General features: G+C 43.0%; 1 protein-coding gene across 2 annotated transcripts in view; it reads left to right on the forward strand.

The window, feature by feature from the left end:
• SLC7A8 (solute carrier family 7 member 8) overlaps positions 1–23886 on the forward strand; it is a 47656-nt gene that overhangs the window by 1867 nt on the left and 21903 nt on the right. Inside the window, exons 2-3 of one of the 2 annotated variants that reach the window (XM_039851523.1) lie at positions 12640–12844; positions 13761–13912. In XM_039851523.1, the coding sequence (XP_039707457.1) occupies positions 12640–12844; positions 13761–13912 (357 nt within the window). Of the gene's footprint in view, positions 1–12639; positions 12845–13760; positions 13913–23164; positions 23707–23886 lie in introns of those variants that run through there. The other variant, XM_039851530.1, reaches the window with a different exon arrangement.

Here is a 23886-nt window from a genome sequence, read left to right on the forward strand (position 1 = left end):
CTGGAGATGGGTAGGCAATGGCACATTTGCTGTCCTCACTCCAGATGGTGAGAGTTTCTCCTGCTGTCTTTGGCAGAGGGCTTTACCTTCCACCATGGAACCGGGTGCAGCACAGTCAGGCTGGATATGCTTCTGTGTTGTCTCCTCAGTGTTCTCTTTGAAGGCTTATTGTGTCTTGGTGTCCAAGAACCAGTTTCTCTGGATGACCCCATGGTCCATGTGGTAGCACAGAGACATTTTTGGCAATTGCGCAATAGTGACACTGGAGAACACCCTTGAAATCAAATAAAATCAGTACAGTATTCAAATAATCCCTTTGCCTCTATACCCAGACTTCAGTGGTTATGCTATCACCACTCTGTTTTTAAAATAGAATCCTACTTTATCTAATGCTCTGACTCAAGGTGGTTTTCTGGGCATCGACAGTTATAAGAAAGGTACTGTTATTTTTAAAAATTATAGTCATGATCTAAATTTCTCATTACCTTTTCTTTGCCTCCTCTCCTTCTCAGCTGCTCTAAAAAATGAGATCAGCAAAGTACTCAATATGTATAGCACATGCCAATTTAAGGTCTATAAATAGCCCAGAGCCCATTACCTCTTTCACCAGTTCGACTGATAGGAATAAGCATTTTCCTCTCTTTGGAAAGGTTCTGATTCATACACAGACGTGCACACCCACATGAACACAAGCACAGCTTCCTTCTTCCTGCCTCAGCTTTGCTTGCCCACCCCTATATATGTGCAGGTTTTCAAGGGTAGAGGATGTTTTCCTATTTTCTGAGGTTGTTTTATCTCTTCCTTTTAATATTTTTCTAAGACTGTGAAGAAATGGGAGTGTTCAGATACAAAAAGTACAAGTTGAGTGTATGTTACTGCTGACTCGTCCACGACCTCCTGGATGGCACTTCAATGTGAGAATAGACCCAGTGCTCCCGCTGGCATTACAATAACAAGAATAACTCTTGTGTTCTATGGTGAAAAGAGATCCCAAATATGTGATTTCAGAGAAATCAGAATTTTTTTTCCAAAATGAGAGAATCCTTGTAGAGTTCATGAGAATCCTTATAGAGTTACTAAGCACTATTCTATCTTCATTTAAGTTAGGATGAGAGGCTAATTTCCCCTTTAGGATGACATGGGGGCAAAATCCTTTCTTCTTCCCCTCCTGCATGGCTATTGAATTGTAAATGTTCTGAGCAGCCGCCCTGTCCTTTTCTAGAGGGTTTCTGAGTGGATGATAGTGACTCAAGTTTTTTCAAGACCAAGTGCAAAAACAGAAATAGCATTTTCTGTGCAGAATTCAGTGTTCTTGTGTTCAGTGTCAACACTGTAGAAGAAAGAGAATTAGAAGGCAAAAAGAGAAAAGAAATTTCCTAAGTGAATCAAGAGATACAGTATGAGAAAGTAGCAATTGCCCCAAGTCTATCTATCTCATACCCAATTAACTTAGAGGGATAAGTGAAACTATATTTCATAGAGGCTCATAAAATTTCATTCACAGCTCATCATTGATGATCTAAAGTAGAAATAACAGAATGGCAGGTGCTACAGAAATATAAAATTGACTAAGGGAAGACTCATGCCCTAGAGTTACTAAATAATCTGATTGGGAAGATGATTAAACAGGGAACACTGAAAATGAATGATATGGTTGATTTGTGTAAGAGGTGAAGGAGGGCAAAGTTAAGTGAATGGTAGGAAGCACAAAGAGATTCTCACCCAAAACTACATTAGGAAGCATCTCAAAGGATGTGGAGAAAGATGCAGTAGAGAAGATGATCTGGGGGGATTTTGTGAGTAAAAGTACAATGACTAAACTGTTATTTCCTTGAGGAAAAAAAAAAAATGTGTCTTGTACAGCTCTGAGTCCTTAGTGCTTAGCACACTACCTGACATGAAACAATTACTCAAATGATTGTTGAATTTATTGACTCTTGGACAAAAGTCTGAAGACAGTAGTAATAAGAAGTATTTATCTGAAGGGCTCTTGGGAACCTGGCTTGAAAATCTTTAAGCTAGGAATAATATCATTAACCTGGACAATGAGGTTTTTCTATTTTTATTTTTTATCATTACCTTTGCTCCAATCTAAATAGGCTATTTCTCTCCGTGTACTTGGCTAAGAAAACCTGTTGGCAACAGATGAACTTAGATTTCTACATGAATATGGAGTCTTCCCCAAATCTAAAGACAGTGTAAAGGAGTAGCAAAGTTCATATGTTAATGATATCAATGCTCCTGTTAATAGTTATCATTAGGAAACACTTACTTGCCAGACACTCATCCAGTTACCTAACATACATTATCTTATTTATCTCTCATAATAACCCTGTGTGACACTTATTAACCCTTTCTCCCGATAAGGAAATAGACGCTCAGAGAGATAAGTAACATGGTGAAGGTCACACAGCTGAAAAGTATTGAAGCCAGGATTCAAACCTTAGGTTGTCTGAATCCTGACTCGAGCTTTTAAGTATTATTCTCTGCTATTTCTATTTTTACGTCTTGAAAAGGGTGTTTTCCTTTAGACCTCAGACAGAGGTCTTTATTCATTTTTATAGACGAAGCAGTTAGTGTAGTATTCCCATTGATGACGTGTCCTAGTTTCAAGGGGAGTTGGGCAGTCAGCTGGGGGTAGAAGAAAGTGATGTTTCTAGTGCAGTTGAAGGAAGACTTGGGGGTGGGGAGCCTGAGATGTGTCAGCTCAGCTGCTACAGGATCTGGCCAGTACAGATTATGCTCCCATTAGCTCTCTCACATGTATATCTTTCCTCTGTGGACCAGGGGTCTTCCCACCCATGGAAGAGGGACCCAGTTCTTGGCTGTTTAGGTTACTTTATACCATTTATGTATTTAGGTACATACTCAGAATTTAGGTCTGAAGGCATCAGGCCTGCTGCAGAGCCTAAAGAAAAATATTCATAATATGTCAGACCATTTTGTTTTTTGCACAGTGTGTGTTTATGAGGGAACTTGATCTATTTGCTGCAGCGTGCTAGTAGACTACTATCTCACAACTAAAAAACAGTATTTAAGTATTTATTGAGCTCTGCCAGTTCCTGTGCTATATATAAACTCCATATATTACCTTATTTAATCCTGACCACAATCCTATGGAAGTAGATATTATAACTATCTCTATTTTAAACATCATAGAGCTGGTAGGTTATTTGCTAGGGTCACACAACTGATTAGTGAGATGGCCAAACTGATTAGTCCATGGCCAGAGCTCTTAGCTATTCCCCATTTCTAATTGGTAACCAAGAGAAGAGGGAGGGAGGCTGGTGTATATTGTGTGGTGGGGAGTGGGCCATGGAATCTGGAAAGCTCATGGATGAAAAAATTTTTTAAGGCTATTTGTTAGCAAGGAAGTGTGGTTATAGTTATAACCATACTGAGATAGCCCTGGGCTGATTTGGAAAATTTTCAAGTTCAATAAATTTTCAGATTCATGAGTTCTATACCACTTTAGAAGATTTTACATTTTAGTCTCTAACATGATGTATTAGCTTTCTAATCCCTCAAATGTCTATTGGATACTAACCAGAGGGATGGAGTATGAAAATTGCTTCTTGAGTTTATACTTCAGTTATTATTATTTTTTTTAATACATGGAGAGGTTAGGATTTGGTTCATTCAGGATGAAAATATGTTTAAAACTCTCATTGTTCTTTAAGAAAATTCTGAGATAGAAGCCAACTAGGACGCTTGTCAAAACAAACACATCTTTGGTGAATAGAGAAAAGCTATACCCAGCAGCATAATGATAATAAGTAGCTACCATTTACTGAGCACTGCTACACACCAGATACGTAGTACCTGATCGGTGCTTTATGAACATTCTCATCTAATCCCATGAAATAAGTACTGTTGTAAAAAGGAAGAGTTTGAATGAATAAGTAACTGGGCAATGGCAGAGCCAGGATTCCCACTCAGGTCATTGAACTCTTAAGCCACTGCGCTTAATCAAAATGCTCCACAGCATGGAGCTCAGAGAGGCTGGAACCAGAGATACTGTTGCATGTTTCCCACACCAGGAACCAGGGAGCTCAGGGAGCAATCTGGTTGAGCCTGCTACTGGGGCTACAGTATGTTCTCTCAAAGAACAGAGTTATGCAGAATGAGTGACTAGTAGGAGACATGTAGGATTAGGGAAACAATTATGTCCAAGAAACGGAACCAAACAGCCCATTTTATTTAGAAAAACAGCAAAAAAAACCACCCTGTATCCAGATCAGATATCCTTCTCGGAGAGGCCGGCACCATATAGTATATAACTTTTCTGAATTAAATCAGCTTCTTGAAGCTCATGGAGGTATAAGACAGACTGGTTGGGCTTCTCAAGTTGCCCGGCTACCAAAGTTTTTTGCTTTCCTCTGAAGGTTAATCCAGCAGCGTGGCTGCCTGCAAAGAAATGCCTCAGGAATTTCTGTTGTTGCCCTTGTTTTGTTTCTATTGCTTTGGGGTGGGGGTGGGGGCTGTTAAAAAAGCAGGCACGAGCGAATAATCCCAAGAATATATTCTGAGGTATAGAAAACAACAACCATTCAGGAACCCAGGGGACTAGAAACTGTTCCACTACAATTTTTAACTCCCAGATGAGCTTATAGGGCAAGAAAGACCATGCCCTTTTTCCCCTCCCACAACGTGCCTACAGAGGAAGCCCCCATATTTCTACATTAAACAAATACTCTTTGAGCACATTATTTGCTAGGTAGGCCCTGTGCTGAGCAATGGTGAATTTTATTTTTAAAAAAGCAAAATTATCCCTCAAGTCTATTTTAAACTGTTTTATCTATAGAAGGAATAAAGTTTGAGTCAAAAAGCTTTTTCGATTACATCTCATCCTTCAGTCTTCCCATTGACTTTCTCCCTGCTTTAAATATACTGAGTTTAGCAGTGACTTCCCTGGAGGGGGTTTCAGAACCGCCTTAAGATGTTCAGGGCAACCTCACACTGAGCTGCATGCTGTGACGGTGGATTACCCAGAGAGAGAACCATTGCTGCAGAATTCTTACTGTACTTCTCTCATCTATATATAGATTTTAAATGTGCTTTTTGTACATCTATTAAATGCGTAAATGCTTTAGCTGCTTCTTTAGAGTACAGTTCTGCTTAGGGTGTTTAGTAAGCAGCTGATACAGACCAGTCAGGTTGCCTGAGGGATAAGGAGGCATTTGTTAAGTGGGCCCTGATGCTAGAAGTAGAAAGCATATAATGACTTTTTCCATGATTTGCATCAGTGTATGCAGAAAGAGAGGAGCCATCGATCATATTGCAGTGAAAGAAGGACTTTGGAGATAGTATTGTGTTTGCAAACTGCTTCCCTATTTACGAGGTTGTAGCCTGGAACAAGTTAATTATCAGTTTACTTACTTGTAAAATGAAAGTTTCTTTTTTTTAAATTTAAGTTGTTTTTTCAATTTGACTTGGATTCTTTTCTTTTTTTATAATGGTGACATTAGTTAACAAAAATCTAATAAGTTTCAGGTGCACAGTGTAACAGTAAGGCATATATACATTGCATTGTGTTCACCACCCATAGTTAGATTTCTTTCTGTCACCACATATTTGACCTCTTTTACTCCATCTACCTCCCTGCCCTTCCCTCTGGTAACCACTAGTCTATTGTCCATATCAATGAGTCTCTGTTTATTTGTCCTGTTTGTTTGTTGCTTTTAGGTTTATATCCCAGATATAAGTGATATCATGTGGTTTTCAACTTTTTCTGTCTGGCTTATTTCGCTTAGCATAATTACCTCAAGGTCCATCCATTTGTGTTGTCGCAAATGGCAGTATTTCATCTCTTCTTATGGCTGAGTAATATTCCATTGTATATATGTACCACAGCTTCTTTATCTAATCATCTATTGTAGGACACTTTGGTTGATTCCATGTCCTAGCCACCGTGAATAATGCTGCTATAAAGAACATCAGTGTGCAAATATAATTTCGGATATGGGTTTTCAAGTCTTTGGGGTAAATACCCAGTAGAAGGATTGCTGAATCATATGGTAGATCAATTTAGTTTTTTGAGGATCCTCCATACTGTTTTCCATAGTGACTGTACCAATTTGCAGTCCCACCAATAGTGTATAAGGGTTCCTTTTTCTCCGCATCCTCTCCAAAACTTGTTATTACTTGTCCTGTCGATAACAGGTATTCTAACAGGTGTGGTTTTGATTTGCATTTCCCTAATAGCTAGCAATGTTGAGCATCTTTTCATGTCTGTTGGCCATTTGTATGTCTTCTTAGGAGAAGTGTCTATTCAGGTCCTCTGCTCATTTTTTTTTAATTGGATTGTTTGTTTTTTTGTTGTTATTGAGTTGTGATTTCTTTGTATATTTTGGATATTAGGCCCTTATTGGAGGCGTTGCTTGCAAATATATTTTCTCTTTCGGATGGTTGTCTCTTTACCTTGTTGATGGCTTAAAATGAAAGTTTCTTGTGGAATATTAAAATAAAGCCAGTGTCCTGCAATGTGTGTTGAATAAATATTAGTTTTTTTTCTTCTTAAGCTCATCTTCCACCACCCCCATTTCCCTTCTTACCCCAACGCAAACACACACACTGTACTAATTCTGGTTCAGAAATTTCAGTTGGAGTGATCCAGTAACGGGAGCTGGCCAATTCAGCCCAAGTCAACCTGCTGTTGATTTGAGTCCTCTTACTCATCACCCTTGGTCTTGTGCTTCCCCCCTTCAGGAAGATTTTTCTAAACAGCCCACGCCAGTCATCTTTTCCATCTCTACTATGATTTCTTGTCATATCTTGCAAAAGAACTCATGCAACTTCTGCTCTACCGGGTGTTGTCAGCTCGTGTCCTTGTATATGTCTCCACTGCTCCACGTAATTCCTTGAGGGCAAGGACTGAGTCTTACTCATTTTTTCATCCCCATGTATTCAGCCTGGCATGCATAAGTGCTTAGAAAGTATTTGTTGGCTAATAACAGTCAGTCAAAAATAAATCATCCACTGGGTATCTGTTTTCCAACAATGTGAATTGAATATATTAATACTACTTAACTGTAACTTTAAAATTGTTAAGATGGTAAATTTAATATTATGTTTTTTTACTATAATATTTTTTTAGCTTAAAAATGAGTTGTTCTCATGACCAATCAATTTTTGCGCTTTCCTTAAAACAAACAAGCAAACACCCAAATCATCAAAATCCAAATTTATATCCCACATATAATGAGGATATAAATGGGGATTATCCAGATGATGACATTGAGGATTGAAAGTAGATCAAGGTTTCTCAACCTTGGCACTATTACCTTTTGGCCAGATACCTCTCTGTCATGGGGAGCTGTCCTGTTCGTTGTAGGACATTTAGCAGCATCCCTGGCCTCTATCCACTAGATTCTAGCAGCGGCAAACAAAAGTTCTCCAGACTTTTCTAACTGTCCCCCGGGGGTGGGACAATGGTGCAAAATTGCCCCTGGATGAGAACCACTGAGGTAGACAAAGCCTCTCACTGCTGGTGCTTGATTCCCCAGCCAGACAGGGAGATGCTAGAGGTCAGATGTGAACCTTTAATGGGCATATTTGAGGGCTCAGCATTCTTAGCCCCTCAGGCCTGGATACCTGTCTTTCAGTGGCTGGTGGGTGGTAGTTGGTTGACTACCACTATTTCATTAAAAGTCCATGTGTGAACAAGTGCTTCCCAATTACCTTTCAAAGCAAGCATGTAGACTGCGTGCTGAATAAATAGTCTTTGAGATGCAATTACCTGTTGGCTGCCCACCTACAGCATCTAAAAATTATACCGAGACAAACAGAGAAATGACTCAGCGAATACTTCATGGTCCTGGCTCTACAGTGCTATTTTGGAGCCAAGCCTTGGATTCATCTAGGGATGATCTCTATTCCTACTGCTATAAATCCTAGCAATTCCTTACATTTGCCAGCATTTCACAGAATATAAAGTGCTTCCACACATATGTGATCTTCTTTGATTCCCGCAGCAACCCCCTGAGGTAGGCAGGGAAAGAACAATAATTCCCATTTGGAGGATGAAGGAAGGGAACCTCAGAAAAATTCAGGTCACACGTGAGTGGCAAAGCAAGGACTCAATGGCGGCTCATCTGACTCTTAAGTCTAGTGTCTTTTTCACTTTTTAGTAAAGAATCCAAGACAGCAGAGTCCTGCAGCTCTTTCCATGGCTGTGCTCTGCAGGAGACAGCAACTCCACAGTGCATGTGTTGGAGTCTCGATTGGCTCTCACCCCAAGGTAGCTATTTGGACAGTCTTAATGAGGAAGTGTATACAGAGTGAGAGGCATGATGAGCTTCCAGGCCTGCCTTGAGGATCAAATCCTGGCCTCAACCTACTAGACCCGGCTTCCACGCTGTTCCCTGAGTCCTGAAAATCCTGAGATCCTCCCAGCCATTTTATGGGAGAAGTACAAAGAAGGTTCACGTCAGCTTTCTCTGGATATCATGGAAATAAACAGATCCTCTAAGCCTCAGGAGACGCTCAGACTAGATTCCAAGGCTAGCATGGGTTAGTAAGGAAGACCAAAGCCTTTTGGATCTGAGGGTCTGTTGGGCATTGGAAGTCTGTCATTCCATGCCCTAGGAAATTCTTTGATGGCTGCAGCATTCCAGTGTGGACATGCCTGGATGTGAGTAAAGCCTTTAATAGGGGTACATGAGTATTGGCTCACTGGTGGAGAAATTAATGATTACTCATGGCAAATGTAGATTTTCTCAATTCCAGCAGTTTTTCTAGTGAAGACTTGTCCACTGATACAACTTGGCTCCTGGAGTGGTTTGCTTGGCTTTACTTTGACAGAACAAGCCAAGCTTGGCCTCATAATCCAGGCATCCAAAGACCCATTTTTCACTAAAGAAGATCTGTGTGATAAGATGCTTATTTTATTAATTGGGGTGGGTGAAAGGGAAGGTTGAAACCCTGACCGCCAATACCTTGGCCCTACCAGATGGGTGGGCATCTCACTCCCGAATTGTTTTTTGGACAAGAGTCTAAGAGTCAAACAATAAAGAAAAAAATCCCACCATAATCAACTTTCTTCCAATCTTTCATCAAGAAAGGTTCAGAGTCAAGGAGGAAGCCCTTTCCCAGTTCTCTTTTTTCAAAGACACTCCAGAAAAGTCTCATTTGGACAGTGTCCACATTTAAAAGCCCTGTAGCTAAAGTATGTTATGCAATTTCTAGAGGAGAGGCAACGTAGGGTAGTAGAGGAAATTCTAGGTCAAGAGTCCAAGGCCTTCGTCTCTTGTCCAGGCTTTGCTAACTATGCAGTATATGACTTAGATCAAGTCTCCACACTTCTCTGAACCTCAATCTTCCCACAAAAGTAAACAAGAATGATAGTACCTGACCTATGCACCTAAGAAACTAGTTATGAAAATCAAGTGAGGTAATGGACATGAATGTTTTGTAAATCACCATTGGAGGTGGTATTGCAATAAAAGGAAGGAATCAGATCTGTGTTCCAGTTCTTTGGTAAGCATCTTCTGTGAACCACTGTCAGTATTTCTAGAGTGGAGCATGTAAAACTGATTACTTTCAGGTAAAAGCTTGATTCTGTGGCAAAAGATTTAGGTTTTAAGCCAATTTCTACTAACTCACCCTATGATTTAGATAAATAACTACCTCTCTGGGTCTCAGCTTCTTCATCTGCAAAATGGGAATAATAATACCTCCCTAATTGTCTCCATTTGGAAAATAGGAATATAGTTGCCATACTTTCTTTCCCTATAAATTGAGGATGGTAATAATAGCCAGTCTAGTCTCCGTGACAGTGAAATAACTGGATTGCTTTACTCATTTGCTTACACTATACACTTGACATATTTCACAGGATTTGAAGGTTCCAAAGAAACAGGTATATTAAACTGCTATATGGAGATAAGTTCTAAATTGATGTCAGATATCTTTCATTCAGATACCTCACCTTCACAGGTGAGGGGAAGCAATACAGTTTCTATTCTCATGGAACTTAAAGACTAGTGGGGGAGATAAATATTAATCAAACAATCACACGAAAGATTGTATATAGCAGGCATTACTTTAGGATAAACGTGAATGTTCTTTTGGCTCCAGAACACAGCTCTGCTGTGAGTGACATTCCTGCCCCTACAGAAGCTCCAAAGGCCGCTAAGGTGGAGCAAAGCAAATGTTACCTGATTCTGGTTTTCTAGGTAGCGGCTGCCTAGAATCACAGAGAGGCATTCCTCTCCTTGTTCCCTAATGTAATTCAATTTTTTTAGCTTTTATCTTTGTAATTTTAATTTGGTCAAAATTAATATTGGGAGGAGAGGAGAACTCAATAATTTTTATAAAAATGAAGATTCTTGTCTTCATGCCAACCTGTTGCGACTCTCACCATCACTCCAGCAGCTCCATGGAAGGACATACTATCTAAGAATACTGTAAGTGGAGGCAGGAAGTGGTCAGACCCCACTATGGGCTGTGGATGTGGCACATCCCACCTTCCTCGACTTCCTCCACCTGGAATGAGGGAGGGAGCACACACTCTGGAAATGTTAGAGTGTAAGGCAGAGAACAGAAGTGATTACTGATTCCCATTGCAAAATTCGTTGTCCAAAAACCCTTAGTGGAACGTTAACACTCTTCATTCTTGAGAAGATGGAATCTTTTCAATAACATCGATCCCCACTATCCCCATTGCCACAGCCATTCCTGGCTCTGAGAAACACCTAGCTATTCTCCAACCCCTCTGTTTCACTACCTTAAAGACCAAAGTCAAACTTTGTTTTTCTCCTGTACTGATTGCTTTTCTAACTCCTTGAGCTAGTTTTATAACCCTAGCTATATTGCTCTCTTCTCTGCTGGCTTTGAAATGCCCTACAGGTCACTCTTCTGATAAATACCTGTTAGGCAAGGAATTTACTACCATCTTTCAGTGCTGGTTCTCAGCTCCCAGCAGCTCCTTTAATTTGGCAGTTGAAGGGTCGCTTCACAGAGTGATCCTGTCTTAAGTCCCGGGATAGTAGTACCTTTGAGTCTCTACCAACCCAACATTCATGCAAAGCACACATGGGGACTGTCTAGATCCCTTTTCTCTCCCGTTACTCATCTCATACTACAATTTTTCAGTTTGAAAAGAAGCAGCTTATTATGCATCCCAAAGGAATAGAACTTTATTGCTTTTGGAATATAAATATTCTCTTCTCTTCCTCTTTGACTGAAACAACTGAATGCTTGGCCTGGGATTAAAAATTGAATTTTGGTTTGGTGACTTTCAGGACTGGATTGAGGTTGAGTTATGGCTGAGATCTAAAAGTCTGTTTTTGAAAGCTGAGCATAAAATCCTATACTCTATCTCGTTCAGTCCAGCACTAGTTCCAAACCACTAAAGAGATATGGTGGGAGTCTGAGATGTTCTCAGAACACTGTCAAATCCAATTGACCTCATAAGACTCCATCTAGAGCTGCATTTCTACCCCGATCCATCTGACTTCTGCTCCCCCGCTTTGGGCCTTTAGTGGTGCAACTCGGTGGGGCTGGAAGAGCTTTCAAAGCACCTGTCCACTGGACCCTGATCACCGTCTTGAAGCATAAGAAGGACGTAAAGCTTGGGAAGAAGCATGTCAGGAGCTGCCCCCACACACCTACTCCTCCCCTGTCCAATACACACACCCCAGTAGCCAACCATTCAGTCCTCGCTGCCGGCCTCACCTCTCAGGAGAAACCCAGCCTCTTGCATACAGAAGCAGAAGTGGGATTAGTGGCAAGAGCTCTGGATTAAGTATCAGGAGACTGACTTTTAGATCCAATTTTACCCATTAGTAGTTGTGGAATTTGGAATAAGCCACTTAACCCCTCTATGTCTTAGGTTCTTAGTTTGTAAAATAGAGAAATACCTGCCCTTTCTCCTCTTCTTGAATTTCATAAGATTGTTGTGAGGGTCACATGAAACAGTGCAAGGGAACAACCTTTGGAGGAATACAGTACCGAGGCTTTGTAAGATTGCACTCCCATAAACCACTTCCAAATGACTAGGACTGTTTTTAAGGGGTTATTTCATAATTCTCACCAAGGGTAGGGCTGTCGCATCTGGGGTGGAGGCCAGCCTCCAGGAGTGCTGTCTACACTCATGGGTCTCAAAAACCTCGGTCATGGGGTATGACCACAGTCTGTCCCTTCGGCTCACTTTGGAAGCTTTCTAACTGGCAGCAGGTCTCTAAGAACAGTCCAGTTTTTCAGCCCTACCATTTTAAGCCAGCCTTAAGACCCTTGTCACCTTGGGTAGACCATGTGCAGCCCAGTCAGAGGGTCCTGAGTTTCAAGACTTGCACCAGCACTTGTTACTGTGTGGACTTGGGCAAGGCACTTGATATGTCTGAGACTCAGTTTTCTCTCTGTAAAATGGGAGAGATGATATCTGACTCCACTGGTTTATCCTGAGTATTAAAGGAGACACGTAGAGTACCTGTCCATATCTCTGATCTCTATGGGCCTGTGGTATGCTCCTCCTTCCTTCTAAGGGGAATTATTGCTAGATACACCTGCCTGAAGGTGATTCATGCAACCCAAAGGTATTTTAAAATCAGATTGAAGATGAGACTGCCCCTGAAAATGCGGGTACTGCCAACTATGCTGATGCCACTATCTCCCCTGTATCTTTGCTGCCTCGTGCAGGGAACATCATCGGCTCTGGAATCTTCGTCTCACCAAAGGGCGTGCTGGAGAACGCCGGATCCGTGGGCCTCGCTCTTATTGTCTGGATTGTGACGGGTCTCATCACAGCTGTGGGAGCCCTGTGCTATGCTGAGCTCGGGGTCACCATCCCCAAATCTGGAGGTGACTACTCCTACGTCAAGGACATATTTGGAGGACTGGCCGGGTAAGAGGCTCTGCGAAGGCCCGAGTGGTCTAGGAAGCCAAGGCCAGGGGCTTTCCAATATACCAAGAAGAGCTAGAGAATGGGATGCCCTTTTTGCCTCTGTGTCATGGTTGCTAATATCGACTTGTGTCCCCTCCGATGCTCCTGAGAGTGGCAGAGAAACCAAGTTGTAGTTTTAATTTCTATTGATCTTACAGGGCAAGATCCTATGAGTAAGAGCAAATAGAACTATGTGACAACTTTGACCAAAGACTCTTAGGGAGAGCATATCACAAAACGAAGCCCCTTTTTCTTGACAAATCAGAGTGACAACCTAAGAGACGAAGTAGCGTCTTTTCACATTACCAAGAATAATGGCCTCCTTCTAGAGCCAGGCCTTGATCTTGAATTTCTTGGCTCCTGTAGCCCTACTGCTGAAGAGCTCAACCATCACCAAGGGGTCCATGAGTGTGGAGGGCACTGCCCCCACAACGCCCGCTCAGTGCTTCCCCTGGCAGTTACTTAAGTGGCCACACTCCCAGCATGTCCTGGCTGTCAAAATTCTGGAGTTGCAAATTTTATTTTTCACCACTGGATGCTGGAGGCCGGAGTGGTAGAGAAGAGATGATTAAAGGAGAGGGGAGAGTGAAAAAAAGAACACCTAGACGTGTGTTAGAACTAGTTGAAACAGCTCTTCATCGTTAAACCATTTTATTACCATTGCTAAGTGTCTCGTTTGAGGAGGAACTGGGCTCCTCAGCTTCTCGAAAACCAAAAGAAAACTCATCTCTTTAGCCCACCTGCCTCTCCTGATCCTGCCCAGTGACTTGCCCAGGCTTCCCCTGATGACTTCTGAATCCCTGCCATGCCTTTGGTGGGGGCAAGGCTCTGTCTCCATTGCTGTCTTGGGTCAAGTTCCATCCTGTTCCCCCTTCAGGTTCCTGAGGCTATGGATTGCTGTTCTGGTGATCTACCCCACCAACCAGGCTGTCATCGCTCTCACCTTCTCCAACTACGTTCTACAGCCGCTCTTCCCCACCTGCTTCCCCCCGGAATCTGGCCTCCGACTCCTGGCTGCCATCTGCCTACGTAAGTGCCATCTGGGCCTTGCTTGCAGGGCGGCCTCTTTTAGCCTTCCTGGTGGTCTCCGTGTCTCTGCTTCTCCTCTTCTCCCTCTTTCTTTCCTTCTCTCTCTTATTTTCCCCCCATTACTTTTCTATTTCCTACATGTGTTGCTTTGGATGAATGGATTCTGCAGAAGATTATCTGGTATTAAAAAAAAGAAGAAACTTATGTAGCTGCTCAGAGGCCCGGTAATTTTCATTGGCAGGGTTCTTCACAGCATACAAAGCACTTTCACTTATATGATCTGATGTGTGCAAATGACAAATCCAGGAGCTAAGCTGGGCAGTATTATCCTTTTCCTGGTGTCAGTAAGACAATGGAGCCAGGTAGTGACTCACCCAAGGTGGCAGGCCCGGAGCAGAGTCTCGGTCTCCTGATTCCTTCTCTTCCAAGCAAATACACTGCACTGGAGGCTCCCGCTGCTCGTAAGAAGGTTTTCCTGGCCTCGTCCACCTCTACTTCCATCTTCCAGCTCACATATTAATACCCTTTGGAAGGAAAATTTAAAGACATAAGTTGTGTAACTGAAGAGAAAAGCCATAAGGTGGATTCTGTGGTTAGGATTCAATTGCAGTAAAAATTCAAAGAAGGGAGAAGGATCTCTGTGAGCTGGAATAGATTAGAGAGGCTTTAGAGAGAAGTTCCGCAACCTGTATTTCTAGAAGTCTCAACACTTAGTCTCTGATAACAGGGATCCCAATGGATTGGGGTATTTTATATCTTTCAACCAAAAACTAATTTCTAAAGTAAATATTTGGATCTTTCAGAGCCTCCATTTCTAGAGTTAGCTCAGTTCCTGCTTACTCACACCTTCTGACACACATACACTTAGCTGGGGGTAGTGAACATCCTGGCCACACCCTTTCCTAGGTCTTGACACTTTCTTTCTATCATGCTGGTGGGATGGGGAGGGAAGGGTCACTTGCCTATCCCAAGGCTTCTCACAGGGCAGCCAGATAGGGCTCGAGGGGTGATCTCCTTGGCAAGTGTGCCCTCTTCGGCAGTGATGCCCTAGGATAGACCCCCACCATCCAAGCCACTGGAGCCGAGACACTTGTTTGGAGCATATGCCTTGTGCTTGGTCAGGGCAGTTCACAGATCTGGAGAGGAATGTGGGCTCCAGAATCAGGCTGCCAGAGGATGCATCACCACACCACTTCCTAATTACTATGAGTGCTTGGCAAAGTAACCCGCCCCACCCCATCGTAAGATGGATATTGGAATCCTGCCAGCACATGAGATTATGGTTGCAAGGACTGCAAAAGACAACAAATGTTTTTAGCACTGCATTGGGCGCCTTGTAGCCCAGCCATTAGTCATTGAAGGTAGTCACTTGCTCCTTGCTTACTAATTGGATCTAGAGATGGGGGAAGGAGAAGGAGAAAGAGGGCATGGGAACACAGGAAGAGTTGCCGTTTCTGCCATCAGACAGGCTAATAGCGGTTAGAAGGGGACCACATGAGTTCTGGACACTGCTATTTCAACATCTCATGCACACTGATGTGGCTTCCTTTTTCCTGCTGATTCTGCTAAAGTGTCTCAGACAAGAAGCCACCCTTACCCTCCAACTAGAAATTGAGAGTCCCGAGTCTTCAGTCCATCCCTTACAACAGAAAAGAGGTCTGAGGGGGTAGTTCCCTGGGAAGGTGGACCCCATGGCTTCCTTTCCCAAACCCACCAAGGGTAGGTGACTTCTTGGACAAAAACCCTCTGGAGTAGTGTAGCCTCCTTGATATCCCCTCAGGCCAGAGAGGTGCAAACCCTCCCAGGAAATAAGGATCACTTGCTTCTAGCCCAGCTCCAGAAAGACAGGTTGTACATGGTCTCTTTGGCAGACCACACCTCACCTGGACACTGCTAGCACCAAGCCAGAAGGAATTTAGAAATTCTAACAAAAAATAAGATCCTCCCCTCTCCCGATTCCTGACATTAAAGGTTCAATAAAGCTTTTGTAGCCTGTCCTCTGCCTCCTAAGAAGAACCGCGAAGAAATTATGACCAACTTAGCAGTAGTCAGTCTTGCCCTCCAGAGATAGGAATTTTTCAACATCCTTGAGATATGTGTTCAAGTACTTTTCTGCCTTCATAAGCAGGAAAATCTTCTTAAACCCAAGCTTATTCTTCCTTATTTCCTTGGGGGAAATAGAAACAAGCTCCTCACCTCACCCTGTGCACTATCCTTTTCTTCCCAGATGTGAAGGCCACATAGAGCCCCCAACTCCTCTCCCCAGAGGGGTGCACACATATGTACGTAGCCACAAACCCACACTTCCTCACCAGACACTCCCAGGTACTTTGAATCTGTGTTCAAAGGTTCTGTTTTCTGGTTCGTTGAATACTTTTTTTTTGAGCCCACTTCTACAGGCCCCTCAAATCATCTTTTAAAATATTCAGTAAAATAGGAACCAGGCTGTCAGGAAGGCTTGGTGGATGCTATCTCTCATTAAATACTGATACCTTTTATTCTAGCACCCTTCCCACCATCATCCAGCCTCACACATCCTCTTAGCTGGTGCCAATCAAGCCAGCCATGTAGAATAGGCCCAGTGTTCTTTGGCAGTAGAACTGAGAGTGGTCCATTCCAGCCATATTCCTAAGAGAAGTGGTAGAGAGCTTGGGGATGGTCTGAATGTATTAATATAAGAAGCTCTGCTTTCTGCTCTGTCATTTTGGCATGCTGTGACAGGCTGGATCCACTGTGGAAATGAGAGTTTCGAGGCAAAGGCCAGCCTCTGTGTAGAGGTAGCGTCTGAATTGAGGGAGCTGGAGGGCAGGAGCCGGCAGGGAGAACCAGTGTGGCAAAGCCCCTGGCTGGGATTCATTGTGGGAGGGAGACGATGAGGTCAAGTCTGGTTCCATGGGGCCGTTTTGGAATAGATCAGATGAAGAATGATGGTGGGAGGAATCAGATGGGGTAGAGAAGCAGAAAGAACCTGCTGTAACTGGCTCGCTCGCACAGTCTGGAAGGGGTGGGGAGGAGAGAAACGAGAGAGAAGGAACTGCAGATTGGATCATGCTTATGCAACTGCAGCTGCCTTTGCGTTATTTTATGATTTAGGTCAAAGCTGATTATTCACTACCGAGTCAGCAGAATATTCCTAGCCTCCAGGCAGTAAAAAAAAGAAAGTATTTTACATTTTAATTAAATGAAAAGCCGTTCTCTCTTCTCCAGAGCAAGCATATTAGTGCCTTCTTTTGTGATTTGCTTGAGTATTTTCTTTCTTTTCTTCTGTTTTGTTTGTGTGTATTGTTTTATTAGTATTTCATAAGTAAATGACTTTTTCTCTAGCAAGGTAAAAGGTAAAAGGTGTTCCCCTTATCTTCACCCAGTAGCCTTGGTAAAAGTAAATATGTATCCTTACAGTTCTAAATAAATGCATCTGTCAGTGTATACATTTGGGTATATAGATCAATAGGTTCTTTCTGCAGCTTGCTTTTTTTCCCCCCTTTAATCATTTAGCTGCATCTTACCTGTGTTTCTAGTTAGAAACAAAGTGGTCCCAGTGACAAAGAAGGAGCACCAGGTGTTCCGGGGTCCCACATTTGTTCTTCTTGCCTCCTGACTCTCAAAGGATTTTCCTTTGAGATCTATTTGTCCCCCATCTCTTGGACACCAGGCCACCTTTCACTCAGGCAGCTCCTGGCATCCTTCCTCTCTTTTGGGGCTGGAGTCACATCTAGCATCTGCAATAGATTATTTTCTTCTCATTCAAGTTCCCCTCTTGTCCCTGAATGCCTGGTACTAAAGAAGCTCCTTCTCCATTCTCACCTTGAAGAGAAAGGAGTACCTTGCATGTGTTTCATGAATAAACAATGCTTATCTTGTTTTCTGTCTATCTACTGAGATTCCTAAGAGGCTAGTTTTCCAGAGCTTCAAATTTTTTCTTCTTGAAGACTTCACTGCATGCATTTCTTTTAACCCTGGGTTATTCTGCAATTCCTCTACAGAAAGTTTCCAGATTCTTGATGCAAGATGCTGTGACAGATAAACGTGTGTGTTGTTTTGCACATCTCTTATAAATTAATCCCTTGACATCAGAGAATTCAACAGCCTTTCCTAGCATCTAAATCCCTTAATCTCAGTTCATTTTCCTTTGAGGCTTCATATTCTTGAGCCCCAAACTTCTCATCCCCGGGCATTAAACATATTGCCTCAGATACCTGGGCAGCACTGCCTTCTTGCCCTTCCCTTGACCCCAAAGAGTTCTTTGGGTGTCTCAACAGTCTTGTATATGTATATGAATCCAGACAAATACAGACTGACCTAGATTTGATTCCCATATATCCAAGTCCCCCTTTTTTTCTGTATATCTTCTAACTAGACAACCTTTAAAATTTAAATGTATTAAGAAATCTCTTAGTTTTTATGCAATGGTCAATTTGACTAAAATCCCATTTTCCATTTTTATAATGCATTAAGATGAAAATTACTTTGTAAATGGATTTTCTAGGGAAAAAAAAGAAATTGCAAATCCATCAGTTAATTACCATATTGAGCTCCTATACTGAGTAGAGATAAGGCATCATTTATACAGTCTTGGAAGAGATTAAAGGCGAGTGAAAAGATTGGTGTACAAACAAATAATTACAGTACGGTGTGATGACAAGAGATACTTCAAAGTTGGGAGAGGAGTGCTAGGAAAGGTTCCCAGGTTGAGTGAAATCTTGAAAGGCGAGTAGATAGGCTCTGGATAGGCATAAAATAGAATAACCAGGTAGTGAGAGGGGTACAGGCAAGACTTGGGGTCAAGAGAGAGATGACCTGTTGGAGAGAAGCAAGTACTTTTGAGTAGGTGGAGCTTCAGAGAGTGACAGGAGATGAGGCTGAACGGGTGAGCAGGAACCATACCTTGAAGGATCTTGTACATCATGCAGAAAATAGCAGACTTCATCCAAGAGATGGGGAACCACTGAAGGATTTTGAGCAGAATAACATGATTAGGTTCACATTTGAGTGAAGAAAAGACAGTGACACTTGAAGCAGGGAGATGAGTTAGCAGGCTAAGCATTTGTCCAGGGCACAGAGGCAGTGGCCTAAAATAAAAACAAAGTTACAACGTGGTAAAACAAGAAAGATTTAGGGGCAGAATCAGCTGACCATGTTGATTGATTGACTACTTTGAGGAAGGAATCAAGTTTGTCTACAAATCAAAATGAAATATGTTGCAACTTAACTGTCCCTAGTATTTGTGATGCGCGGTTATGTGCTGTATGTGTTTCTGCCTTCCATGTCCTCTACAAAGCTCTAAGGAGCACTGAACAGGTCTTTGGTTGGGAGTCTTCCTCAGGTGGTTACCCCAGAATGCTGCTCGAAAGCTTGCTCTAGAGCAGTATAACTTAGGGTTTGGGACTCTCAGGGAGCATTATATAAATGAGAATCTTTGTTCATTCAATAACAATACTTTGTTCATTCAACAAATATTTATCAAGGGCCCAGGTTGTGCTAAATACTCTTCTTGGCACAGAGGATACAGCAATGAGCCAGAAAATCCTCCTTCTCATTTGCAGCAGCAGCAGCAGAAAATTAAGTCTTTTCTCTGAAGCATTTATTGAGTCCACTTGTGTGTTCTCTATAGGTACCGCAGGGCACAGACTCATTCAGTTGTTATCAAACATCCAAGTGTCTGTTCTGCTCCAGGCACCGTGTTATTCATGAGGATACTTAGTTCTTATATTAAGGAACCCACAGTCCAACAGATGATTCTGACAAGTACACAGGGAATTTCAGTTCCAAGTGGTAAGTCCTCTAAGAACACAACATCCAGGGAGCTAGATGTAACAGAAGTGGAGGCCCTCTGGAGGAGCTCTAGGTAGTTCGGTATAGCCACAGCATAGACTAGGAGGTAGAAAGTGTAGATAGAAGTGGAGACCCGGCCATGAAGAGCCTCAAGGGCCATGCTAGAGAGATTCGGCTTTACTCTAAGAGCAAGAGGAAAGCATTATAGCATTTCAAACAGAGGATCGACATTATCATATTTATATTTTCAAGAATCATGGCTGCAAGGGTAGAGGATGGATTGGAGAGGAGAATAAAATCAGAGGCAAAAGGACCAGTTACAATGTGGTTATAGGAATCCAGATTTGAGATACCGGTTTTGTGAATCAGAGATGGAGCAGGGGCAGTGTGGAGTAGATATACAGTTGACCCTTGAGCAGCATGGGTTTGAACTACACGGCTCCAATTATATATGGATTTTTTTTCCCCAATAAACATACAGTTGGCCCTTCGTATCCCTGGGTTTCACATCTATGGATTCAACCAACCTGGGATCAAAAACAGTATTTTCATTCTGTGGTTGCAAATCTGCAGGTACAGAGGACTGACTGACTGTATGTGTTGTTCTACGCCATTTTATATGAGGGACTTGAGCATCCACGGACTTTGTTGTGGGGATGGGTTCCTGGAACCAATCCCCCTCAGATATCCTAGAAGGACTATAGTTAAGTTTCTAGGGAGTCAAAAGTTATGTGTGTATTTTTGACTGTGTGGAGTGTCAGCACCCTAACCCCTACATTGTTCAAGGGTCAGCTGTGTTTGGCATTTAGAAGGTAGAATTGGTAAGACGTGGTGATTCAGGGTGAGGGAGGATGGCACAATGTTGTTGGAATGCAGGTGAAATGGATCAGGGACAACATGATCATATCATATGTCCTCTCACTGGTGTGGATCAGACTGCACTGAGTTGGCCCCTCTGTCTTTGCCACGCTTCCTATTTATTCTTCAATACTTAAGATCTGTTGTGGACACTTGAGGAAGGCATCCCTATGTTTTTGGACTGTATGCTTATAATAGCAGAGTAAACACCCATTCTTTAGTGGTATTTCACCTCCTCCCTGCCCTGCACAGCTTCTGGAGTATTCCTTGTTCCTGTATCCCTAGAAACAGAGGAATCTCTGTTACCCTCATTTTATATTTCTGTAAGAGTAATTCAGCCTTGAGCTCTAATAAGATGAACAACTATTGGTACAGTGATTTCTAGTTTATATATCATAGTAAACAATTAAAAAGATCACAGAGAATTCAAGAATGGAGGCCTTCTTCCCTAGAGATCCACTGGTGTTGGACACTTCTGTCCATTAATCTAAATCCAATCTGTTCTCAGGTTGGGATTTAGCCTCTGACTACCTGAGAAGTCAGGGTATTGTCTTTAGTTTCGATGTGCTTCAATTCGTACTCCAGATCACCTCCACTTTCCTGGCTTCCTAAAGTGTCTCTTCCAGTCTCCAGCTTTCACTCTCAGACTGGAATTCTGCTATTCAGAGGGTGTACATAGCTCAAGCCCTGGAAATTGGGGGACGAGGAGCTTATTCCTGGGAGTGTGTCCTCCTCTGCTTGGGAGAATAATGAATGGGTTCGAGGCTTCCACTAGTTTGGAAACAACTTGCTGACTTTCTTAAACCAGACTAGAAGCTTAAATTCCCCACTGGAGAATTTGTCACTGACTCTAAAAGATTGCTTTTTTCCGCCCCCAGAGGAGCCAGCACCTGTGGTTTATGAAGTCACCCAATAATTTTGTCTGGTAAACCTTTAAAGATTAATGTGACACACCAAATTTATATCACGTATAGGAACATAAAATCATGGGAGTGAAACCTAGTTGTACTGGGAGTTTGGGGGAAAAGAACAGAGAGCAAAATTTGTTTCGAGGCTTTAGCAAGTTTGAGCACTAGCTGCCCTTGGAATTAGATTATAACTGAGGACATAGGAATCTCCAAACCTGTAGAGAATTTTTATAAAAATTTATTTAAGTCAAACAGGATATACCTGGAAGCAAGATCTCAACAGAATGAGATAAATGCTTCCAAGAATAATAATTTGCAGCTTCTTTTATGGATTTGAGATTAAGAAGGAAATGTAAGGATGATCACATGAATGTGGGAGAAAGCAAGGCTGGGATTGGATTACAGGATAGTTAAGATTCTGTGTTCGCGCTTTAGAAGGAGGAGTCCTAAAGGGGCCGTTTCAAAGGTGTGTGAGCCTAGATGCACAGAAATAATGCACGGGTCTCGCCTACAGCAAAGATAAGCCTTTTACTAAAGAAGTTATATATCTGGGCGTGACTACCCACCATGACCTACCCAGTTAGGAATTTATGATCAGGTCACCCCGTGAGGTTACTTTCCATAGAACCCTTTTTTCGTCCACACTGACCAGTCTTGGAAATATTGCAGCCGGAGTCCAGGTTTATAGACCTTGGTGGATCCTAACAGAGCCCACAAGCTTTCCAGTCTGAGAACCAACCAGACTCCTGCAACCCACACCCTTTCCTCCAAGACTGAGGATAATGGAGAGTGAGGCGAGGCCTCTTGAGTTCCATGGAGACTCCTTGCTCTGAGTCTGGGAGGTAGGTGTCAGGCCTGAGAATTGGGGCATGAGATATAGGAATTCCTCAGGCCTGGGTTGGAACAGTTGTGAGTACGATTAAAAAGGGGCTCCCCAAGGTGACATGCTGCACTATGTCTGTCTCTCCTACTTTCCGTGTGTCTTCCATTTTTCTCTTCCCCCCTAGCTCAGGAGCCATGCTTAGCTAATGCTGGAAAGAGAACTACTCAGCTCTTAGAAAATGCTAAGCTAGGTGTTTGGGCTTCTTGGCCAAACTAAGTACTGGATGGTGATTCAGCAGAAAGTCCAGGTCAAGCAACTGGCACTTGCCTCTGAGGGATTAGGATAGGAAGGAAGGGGGAAGAGAGAGCCAGGAAGGGAAGGGGCAGGGGTGAGGCAGCGCAGGCGGGAGCTCCGCTGAAAGTGTCCAGGAAAAACTGTGTGATTCTGGACTTCAGAAGCTCCACAGGGTCTCTTTGCCCCTACCCCTCTGCTTGTTTATCCTTGGCAGAGAGAGGCCCTTCTAGAAGGCTCAGCACACCTCCTCTGCATAGAGTGCTTCTGAGACTTCTCAAATGGTGGCAGTGCTTCTAGATGAAAAGGGCAAAATGTTACTGTAGTGTGGCAGGCAAGATCTATTTCAGAGCCTATTTATGAACCTAACAGAAGCTGGGATCAAAGCTTGGTTTATACGCAAGAGCTGCTTTGATTTTTTTTGGTGGCTGTTGCTTTGTTTTGATGTTTTGTCTTTCACTAATGGAGTTATTTACATGTACAATATACCTTTGTTTTAAGTGGGCAGAGACTGGAGACTCTAATGTGGCTCCTCACCCTACATGAAAAATGTCTTGGCCTTGGGCAAGTAGGGAAGGATTCTAGGAAGCTGGCTCTGTGTGTCCGCACTCCTACCCCAATGTTCCCGCAGCCTCTCTCAGGTCTGTGAGGAGGAAGATTAGCTCAGACTGGCCTGCATGAGCAGAACTGGAACCTTATCAGAGCCCTGGGTTATATGCGTTAGAATTCAAACAGAGCTCCGTGTTTTCTTTGCCTGTCAGTGCCTTTTGGCAGCCGGCGCTAGTTACCTCCTAGATCTGGAAACAGTTAGGCAGGCCAACCCCGGCAGCCCGTCCACAATTAGAAACACGTGCCCAGTTCCTTCCAAAAGCCGGAGTCTGCCAAGGAGCCTCATCCAGCCCCCGTCCAGCCTATCACAGAGCTGAGTGTCGCCACATCCCCTCCCCACAGGCTGGGTGCTCACCCGCTGCTCCAGCATGGGCACCAGAGGACTGGTCTGAGGGCCATCGCCTCGCCCTTTTGCTCCAGGTCCAGAGGGAGGGAGTCAGGGGAAGCTGGCTAGAGCGTGGTGGAAGGCAGAAAAGTGCACACCCCAGCAAAAGGAGAGACAGAAACCTAGGCTCCAGCAGCCACATGACCAGGTAAAATTTACTGCTGCTTCAAAGGGCCGGGAAACTCCATCCCAGAAAGGTGCTTATTTTGAAGTTCTGGAGAGGAACAGGGTGTTCTGATTTCTGCAAAGTGGCATCATTAGCTTCCCTTTTCAGCAGCTGTCTGCTTAGTACATTCCATCTTTCTTTTTTCTTTCCCAGCCACCTCTC

This window comes from Pteropus medius, unplaced genomic scaffold (genome assembly GCF_902729225.1).
Source record: "Pteropus medius unplaced genomic scaffold, Ma_sr-lr_union100, whole genome shotgun sequence".
Classification (NCBI taxonomy): domain Eukaryota; kingdom Metazoa; phylum Chordata; class Mammalia; order Chiroptera; family Pteropodidae; genus Pteropus; species Pteropus medius.